Source organism: Nannobrachium achirus, assembly GCF_963921795.1.
Source record: "Nannobrachium achirus genome assembly, chromosome: 12".
Classification (NCBI taxonomy): domain Eukaryota; kingdom Metazoa; phylum Chordata; class Actinopteri; order Myctophiformes; family Myctophidae; genus Nannobrachium; species Nannobrachium achirus.
In genome coordinates this window covers 35,574,556-35,584,177 of record NC_137832.1, presented here as the reverse complement: position 1 = coordinate 35,584,177, position 9,622 = coordinate 35,574,556, and the positions used below count along the sequence as shown (strand labels likewise).

The 9,622-nt window shown below is 41.9% G+C and overlaps 1 protein-coding gene across 1 annotated transcript; it reads left to right on the top strand.

The window, feature by feature from the left end:
• The first annotated feature begins 3,010 nt into the window (after window positions 1–3,010).
• On the top strand, window positions 3,011–9,396 carry akr1a1a (aldo-keto reductase family 1, member A1a (aldehyde reductase)). The gene is made up of 9 exons (XM_080739607.1): window positions 3,011–3,051; window positions 5,978–6,076; window positions 6,465–6,584; window positions 6,709–6,860; window positions 7,371–7,566; window positions 7,647–7,696; window positions 7,837–7,986; window positions 8,093–8,252; window positions 9,191–9,396. The coding sequence occupies exons 2-9, from the start codon at window positions 5,996–5,998 to the stop codon at window positions 9,254–9,256; spliced, it is 975 nt and encodes a 324-aa protein (XP_080595733.1). The 5' UTR covers window positions 3,011–3,051; window positions 5,978–5,995; the 3' UTR covers window positions 9,257–9,396.
• The last annotated feature ends 226 nt before the right edge of the window (window positions 9,397–9,622 follow it).

Below are 9,622 nucleotides of genomic sequence, written 5' to 3'. Positions count from 1 at the left end.
ACACACACACACACACACACACACACACACACACACACACACACACACACTTTGCACAGTAAAGTCAAATTACAAGTACTTTCATAACAACAAAGCACAATAGTGTACGCTGTGTGGTACCAACAAAGTGGAGCTGGCTGACTTGTTTTTAACCTTGTCATTTCAATAATGCTACAAAAAAAGAACTCAATGCACTGTATGTAAAATGTCAGGGAACAGTCTAATCATAGTGATATACAAAGCACTTATGACCTCGTATTTACACACTGTAAAATCCAGAGTGTTCATTTCACTTTGAGAGTGTACAAATGTACAGGTCCATTTTGTTACATTGTATACTCTCAGAGTATACCGTAACTGTGCAGTCCGGGTTTCCTAAAAGTATCTCTAAAACATGAAGTTCACCATTGCTACATTCATTGTACTGTAGCTGAAACCTCTGGGAAAACCAGCTGCAAAGGTTCTATTGTCCTGGTTCCAATGCCATGCTTCAGTGCTACAAGCCATGCCAAAAGAAATGGACAACCCTTTTTGTTTTTTTATAGTCCCAAATTTGTGATTTGACTATAGCTTCTGATTTCTGTATCATATCTGTATACGGAAATGTACATCTGTTTTTTGAAATAAATTAGACTGCCTAGAAGTTTTAATAATACTGCAGCAGCTGTTCTCTGAAGCTGTAGGGGGCACTAAAGGCCCTTCACAGCTCTCCCCACAAGTGGTTCCATCCTTATCAATCATAATGTGATGTATATGGGAAATAGTTTGAATGCAATGTTGCTTGATGCACTTTTATGTCACGAGAGATTTTGACAGATTATAAGATCATTGACTGAATGTCTTGAGTGTATTTCTGATTACTCAGCACATAACGTTAGAATTGCTCAAGGACCATGGTGAAGTACTGTACTACTGTATGAGAGAGAGAGAGAGAGAGTGAGAGAGAGAGAGAGAGAGAGAGAGAGAGAGAGAGAGAGTGTGTAAGTATGGTTACTGAAAGACTCACTGTCACTGCTTCTGTGCTTTTGATAAGGCTCATGATAGTTTTGAAATGACAACAAATAAACCATAGCTGTGAACTTTCTATGTTTATGTCTATGAACCTTTTCTCACCAAAGTACAAAGCTTCCCCTGTCTGTTCTTGTTCACCTTGACATCAAACGCCATGAATATCCCCTGAATCACACACCCTGCCCCACAGAACCTATTTCTCTGTTTACTGACATGATTCTGACCATGATACTGACATGATTCTGACATAATACTGACCATGATACTGACATGATACTGATATGATACTGACCATGCTGACTATGATACTGACCATGATGCTGATTATGATTCTGACCATGATACTGACCATGATTCTTCTGACCATGATACTGTCATGATACTGACATGATTTACTGACCATGATACTGACATGATACTGATATGATACTGACCATGATACTGACATGATACTGACATGATACTGACCATGATTCTGATCATGATACTGACATGATCCTGACATGATTCTGACATGATACTGACATGATTCTGACCATGATACTGACATGATTCTGACATGATACTGACATGATTCTGACCATGATACTGACATGATTCTGACATGATACTGACATGATTCTGAATTTCTGACATGATTCTGACCATGATACTGACATGATTCTGACCATGATACTGACATGATTCTGACCATGATCATCTCATCTAGGGTGCTGGGATGGCCAGAAACACTATTGCTTCTTGCACAGTAAAAGCATCAGTGTCCACCACACTAAATGTACAACTGGGTCCACTCATAGTTAAATTAAAGGTGATGTACACACACACACACACACACACACACACACACACACACACACATATCTATCTATAAATGCGAGAAGTCTCTGCGTGTCTGTAATCCGCGTATCTCGAGAACCGTTCGTCCCACCGGCTTCAGATTCGGCACGCGCGTTCCCCGCCGAGTGCAGTGCCGGGTCTCGACCCGACCCGACGCGCGGTTTTCCCGAACCGGCGCGAAACGTTCGGAATCTCCTTATTTGATTGTTGGTTTATTTGGTTGATTGTTGACATCAGGCTGTTCCGGAGGAAATCGGCGAAAGCTCTGACTCATTGTGACATCACTTCATAAAAGGCTCTGACATCACGTACGCCACATGAGTCAACAAAAAATCTCTGTGAGTGTGTATGTATGTATGTAATCCGCGTATCTCGAGAACCGTTCGTCCCACGGGCACGCGCGTTCTCCATATATGGGCATAAAATGAATGCCCCCATATATGGGCATAAAATGGATTGCAGACAGACAGATACAGATATCTCCATATATGGACATAAATGGACAGAGGCAAACAGATGGTCAAAGATCTCCATATATGGGCATAAAATGGACGCAGACAGACAGATACAGATATCTCCATATATGGGCATAAATGGACACAGGCAAACAGATGTTCAAAACGGGTCCTATGACAACAGGTATAATGAGGTTTGCATTAAAGGGGGAACCGGCACTGTGTCTGCAACACAGTTGGAGGCACAGACAGATACTCCATAAATGGGCATAAAATGGACGCAGATAGACAGATATCTCCATATATGGGCATAAAATGGACCCAGAACTATAACTGCAAATATATGGACATAAAATGGACAGCGACATACAGACAGACAGATACAGATAACTCCATATATGGGCATAAATGGACACAGGCAGACAGATGGTCAAAACGGGTCCTATGAAAACAGGTATAATGGGGTTTGCATTAAAGGGCGGGGCATTCATTCCCTATTTACATTGTTCCGAGTTGGCCCTTAGTATATTATGATTAGCTTGTCTTTGACAATTATCCATTCATTAGCTCTTGTTTGTCTTGGCGCTGCCTCTTTTGATGACTGCAGTACATTTTGGATGTTTTCCACCAGTTTGAGTTACAGATCAACAAATACTGGCAGACTTTGACCTTGGTCTGTGTATAAGGCAGAGGGACACTGTTGGGGATCAGCCACTCACTAGTCCGTCCATGAGAGCTGTCAGAGGTAAGAGACAATTCCTTCTCCATACTGTGTATACCACTTACAATAAACCACATGAATGTTCCTGCAAAATTGGAAAGCACATGTCAGTCAAAGGAAAAGCATGTTGCTAAGAAGTAGATTGAGTATTCACTCGCCTGCTGTTACATTTTAATATGATTTCTTGATTGAGTACTGGTTATTTATGGAATCTCAGTTTCATTTCTCCAGCTGGTACTGCAGGAAGTAGAGTTACCTGGGTGGTTCATGTTGAGAAAACCACACTTGGTTATTGTTTATGTAAACAGAAACAACTGCAGCCAGATTCAAGATTGAAGATGTTTATTTATTGTTTTGTCCCATTATGCAAGTATAAAAGACAAAACTTCTTGGCATCACAATAAAGATACTGTAAAATGAATACAAAAGTATGTTCCAATAACAATGTTATAAGTACAGTATGTGTTAGTATACTGTACACTTGTCTGTGTGCGACGTGCGTGCACACATTTATTGGTGTATATATATATATATATATATATATATATATATGCATACAGTATATATAGCCTGTGTGTGTGTGTGTGTGTGTGTGTGTGTGTGTGTGTGTGTGTGTGTGTGTGTGTGTGTGTGTGTGTGTGTGTGTGTGTGTGTGTACACACTCACATGCAGCTTATGTGCTTATGCATAGCTGCATCTGTGTGAGTGTGCATGTGTGTGTATAACAGGCAGACAGACACCAGGCCATTGTTATCCAGTGTTCATGGCTTCTTAGGGGGCAAAAAGCTGTCCAGGAGCCTGCTGGTCCGGCCCTTGATGCTGCGGTACTGCTTGCCAGTAGCAGCTCATGGTTGGGGTCTTTGTTAGTGCTACACTGTAGTACTGTCACTAAAGCCTGTAGTACATCATTCAGTGTGTATATCCTGGAATGGATGGGAAGCTCACATCCACTAATGCTGTGTGCTCGTCCCAGGAGAGGTCCTCTGTGATGTGAACACTGAGGACCGTGAAGCTGTTTGACTCTCTCAACAGCAGACCCATTGATGGTAATGGGGTCCAGCCTGTCTCCCCTCTTCCTGTAGTCCAGTGGTTCTCAACCTTTTCAGCCCGCGATCGCCAAAATAATCATATTTTAATTGGGGACCCCCCCCCCCCCCCCACCCTAACGAAGAGTTGAGGCATTACATTTTGTATAACACGGTTCTATTGTGAAAAACTGAAAATAGCCGATCTACATAATCATAACGCATTGTGAGCATGTAGATCGGCTATTTTCACAATTTCTGCCTTTAATATTTGACAGTACGGCCAACGTTAAATTTTCTTATTTTAGAGGTGTTAAAAGGGTCTTAAAAGTCCTTCAATTGCCACTTTAGAAATGTGCAGAATGCAGATATCCTCTATATACACTTAAACTGTATGTTGGTTTGTTTACTGTTGAGTGAGAAAACAATGTTGCACATTAAGTTAATCATCTGGGGACCCCCCAAAATACTTCTGGGACCCACAGGTTGAGAACCACTGGTCTACGATCAGCTCTTTGGTCTTTTTGACATTGATAGAGAGGTGGTTCTCCTGGTGCCACTGTGTCAGATTGTTGGCCTCTCTTCTGTAGGCATCCTCCTCCTCCTCACCTTTGAACCCTCTAGATGACTGTGTGTGTATCATACCAGTAAGACTCCCTAATCGGGAGATAAGCGACCGTGTTGGTCGCTTATCTCCACAAATATCACAACCTCCACCTCTCACGTCATACGGGTAGCCATAGTTACACCTGGAATGTTGAATCTCCATATATGGAGATAACCTACGCATCACACAAAGTCTGACCTCACCAGCCCATACTTGGGCATGGACGACTTATATCTCCATATACGGAGATGGCCATATATGGAGATACGATGACATCACAGAGTCCACAGCTGATGATGTGGCGTGATGTCATACAATACACAAACAAGCCCTATATAAAGGGGCAATTCTCACCAGGGAAGAGAGCATTGCCTGGAATGTTGAATCTCCATATATGGAGATAACCTACGCATCACACAAAGTCTGACCTCACCAGCCCATACTTGGGCATGGACGACTTATATCTCCATATATGGAGATGGCCATATATGGAGATACGATGACATCACAGAGTCCACAGCTGATGATGTGGCGTGATGTCATACAATAAACAAACAAGCCCTTTATACTGATGCGATACGATGACATCACAGAGTCCACAGCTGATGATGTGGCGTGATGTCATACAATAAACAAACAAGCCCTATATACTGATGCGGAGATATGAGCAGGGCAAAGGTGTGACGTGTGACGTGTGACGTGTGACCGACCGACCGACCGACCGACCGACCGACCGACCGACCGACGGACGGACGGCCGGTGGAGGTTTTCATAGTAAACTGCTCCCTGACGGTCGCAATGATACACACATATACGGGATCAGAGTTGTGCTTCAGTTGCACCACACTGTGACGAATGGGGGCTAATGCCATAAAGCTGCATCAGCTATTTACAGACATAAGCCAGGGTTCACAGAGAGTTTGTCTTCAACTGTATAGTATAACAACCTTGGTAAGGTTGAGAAAAACTGTAATGACAGTACAGTATGTTATAATATTATAAAGTATAATAATATGACTGATTTGTTGGCAAATAAAAGCAACACATACGTGTATTCATACACACAGGCAGGCTTCAGCTGAAATCATGCACATACTGCACATACACACATACTGTACACCGACTTCTGTCGAAGTGAAGTTAATGAATTGGGACAGGAGTGATAATCAGTAACGTTAGCACTTAGTCATGGTGACCAGCCTGTCAGTGGATGAAATTACATAAGAAGAATATATGTTAACACTTAATCATTCATTCAATAGTGGTATACCCTGCACTCACCCCCTGACCTCACCCCACCCTCTCTCCACTCCTATAGGTCATTAGTCCTGGAACAATGACTTCATTTGTGACTCTGACCTCGGGCCAGAAGATGCCCATAATTGGGCTAGGCACATGGAAGAGTGCTCCTGGACAGGTTGATATTCATATAAATACTTCTCTTCTCTTCTCTCTACTTCATCTAGTTTTACCAATAATAAAATGCAACATAATATATCGTTGTTGTCCGGTGGAAACCTTGTATGTCCAAAACGGTTCGCTTTGTATTTATCATTTAAAAAATTATCTAAACTACTGAAAACAGACGATCTACAAGCACACAAGTCACACTTGTAGATCTGCTGTTCTCACTGGTTTTGTGTGATGAAGCAGGGCTTTACTTTACAAAAAAACTTTTGAAACTTGGAGATACAAAGTTTCTGCCCGACAGTGACGATATGCTAATAGCCTTATAGGCCATATCATCTCATAATTGAATATGATTATTGCTTCTGGCGCAAATGATTCTCTTCATGCTTGTGCAGGTGAAACAGGCCGTGCTGGCGGCTCTAGATTGTGGGTACAGACACATTGACTGTGCTGCTGCCTACGGCAATGAGCAGGAGGTGGGAGAGGCTCTGACTCTCAGAGTAGGTCCAGGGAAGGTGAGATGCTCTGCTTTTCATTAAACCGGGCATTCTATTTACCTCACCTTACTAGAAACCAAACCACCATATCAATCAGGGCAGTGCTTGTAATGAACAGCTCATGTTCCTTTTATGACCCCAGGCTTTACGTCGTGAGGAGGTGTTCGTGACCTCCAAACTGTGGAACACCAAGCATGACCCAGAGGATGTGGAGGAGGCCTGTAGGACCAGCCTGGACCACCTGGGTCTCGCTTACCTGGACCTCTACCTCATGCACTGGCCCATGGCTTTCCAGTGAGCATCACAGATTCTGTACACCTTGTTGTACCTGTTTCCCTTCTATATTTCTTACATATTAACATCGGTGTCCTTATTGTAAAATAAATAAATAGTCTTAAAGGAGTAGTTCACCCCCAAAATAACTTTATTTCTATCGATTACTCAACCCATGGAAACTTCAATAATATTTTTTTGGTTTTGTTCGCATTCCTAATCCAATAATTTGAGGAGACCCTTTGTAAGCCTATTGATTCCGGATAGAGACCCTAATGCATTTGGGTCTCCATCCGGGATCAATGGGGGTACATTTATTACAATCAAATTATTGGCTTAGGAATGCGACAAAAACTAAAAAATATTATTGAACTCAAGTCTCCATGGGGTGAGTAATCAATAGAAAACATTACATTTTGGGGGTGAACTACTCCTTTAAGTGGTTAACATGGCTCCTTGTGGATGAATAGGCTTTAGATTATGCTGCTGTTACAATGCCTCAGATGTTTTTGTTTATGTTCATATCTTAAGGCGGGGGAAAGAGGTGATGCCTCGAAGGGAAGATGGGAGTGTGTGTTATGCTGACATACACTACAGAGACACTTGGATTGCTATGGAGAGGCTAGTGGACAATGGTCTGGTCAAGGCCATAGGCTTGTCCAATTTCAACGCGAGGCAGACTGGCGATATCATCAGCATGGCCAAACACAAGCCTGTGGTCAACCAGGTATTGAACAAGGCATTTGGGAAATGTATTTTATTATTATGAATGAATAAACCATTAACATCTTTTTGTCTTCACCGTAGGTCGAATGCCATCCATATTTATCCCAAGAAGACCTGCTGTCTCATTGTCGGTCAGTAAGCATGTTTGCTTGTGTATTATTTTGTAACATTTTACAGAACGCCTCTGCTCTCGTTTGTTATTATTGCAACCTAAAATTCCTTTCACACTATTTGTTAAAAAGTGCATTACAGTTTATACACCTCTGTCTAGGTCAGTGGGGGTCTGTGTGACAGCCTACAGTCCTCTTGGTAGCGGGGACCGACCCTGGGCCTCCCCTAATGAGCCATGCCTGCTGGATGACCCACGACTGGGGGCTCTCGCTCAGACATACCACAAGACCCCAGCTCAGATTATACTCAGGTAACTCCAGCTATCTCCTGCCAGAGCTACTGGCTGGTGTTCATGGCTGCTTCTGAAGTTGACGATTACTATTGTGATCATAGTTTGAAACTGTTGTGTGTGGTAGGTGGCATGTCCAGAGGGGGGTGGTGTGCATCCCTAAGAGTGTAACACCTGCCCGAATCCAGCAAAACCTGCAGGTGTTTGACTTCTCCCTGTCAGAGGAGGACATGAAGCAGATTGACTCTATCAACCGGAACGAACGCTTCATTGTTCCCGCAGTAGAGGCGAGTGACCAATTCATTCAAATATCTCACACAACACCATTTGATACCAAGGGTGAGTGCTTAAATGTCATGCCTTAAAACAGCTACACGTAGTCACGTACATATACCACAAGATTGATTATTTGGCCAGTCAATCTGAGGTTTGACCCAAAAGAAATTGAAATAGTAATGGTTTAAGGTCATCCAAAAAACATGTTAAAAGTTTCCCATTATAGCTATTCTTAGTGGATCAAGGTGAATTGGGGGTTCAATTTTCGGTCCCTCACTTACTATACAGGAAAAATAGACCCCCAAAACATCTTCTTTAAGTAGCATGTAAAGGGTCTAACTAGGGTTTTTTCATGATTCTTAATCCATTGCAAGCATGTTTTTCATGAAAAACATTCCTCAGGCTAAAAACGGACCCCACAAAACTGAGTTGACCCCAGAAAAGTGATGACTCATCACTAAACTATAGTTTTGTGGGTCCGTTTTTATCCCAGACCCACCCCCTGAATTTACCTTTATCCACTAAGAATATAAGAATTAAATGGGAAACCTTTAACATGTTTTTGGATGACCCTAAGGATCATAAAAAACCCTGAATGATTACTATTGTAATTTCTTTTGGGTCAGGCCCTTTTTTTTTTAGCTTAGATTGACTGGCCTATCTATATGTGTGACCTGCTTTTAGGCAGAATACTATTTCTCGATCTCTGAATAATACTGTGGTCTGAGAAAGACAAATCCCCAGTCTAAATGAAATAGAGTACAGATAACTTGTTTTTTCTTCCTCGGATAGTCATATTTGAAAAGGACCTCAGAAATATGTTTCAACAAAATGTGTTTATTCCAGTAAACTGGGAAGAGGCACAACTAGTATTATTCTCCTCACACAAGAGCCGAGATACTGTATGATCCTTGTCTCAGCAGAACTAACTTCCATCATCTCTTCACAGAGGAACGGCAAGAGAGTCTGGAGAGATGCAGGGCACCCCCACTTCCCCTTCCATGATGCTTACTGATGATGACATATTTAAATATAGAGGTTTTCACTTTTTTCTTGTTTCACAGTATGCATAATGTCAGTTTTACATTGACACTTAAAATGTTAAGATATCTAATGGAAGATGAATAAATAGAAAATTAAAATGTTTCATAACGACTACAGAGCAACAATTTTTCTAGTGTCAAAGAGTGACACCAAGTGGTCAGTTACAGAATAACTCCAATCGCTACATGTCATGTCTGATCACACAATGCTGATGTATTGAATTACACAGACCACAAAGGCCCATAGACGGCTTCGTTATCCATTTAGCATCATTGTACCATTTTCAAACTGTTAATAAAGTATTCAATCAAGAACAACCAGGGTTCCCACACATTTT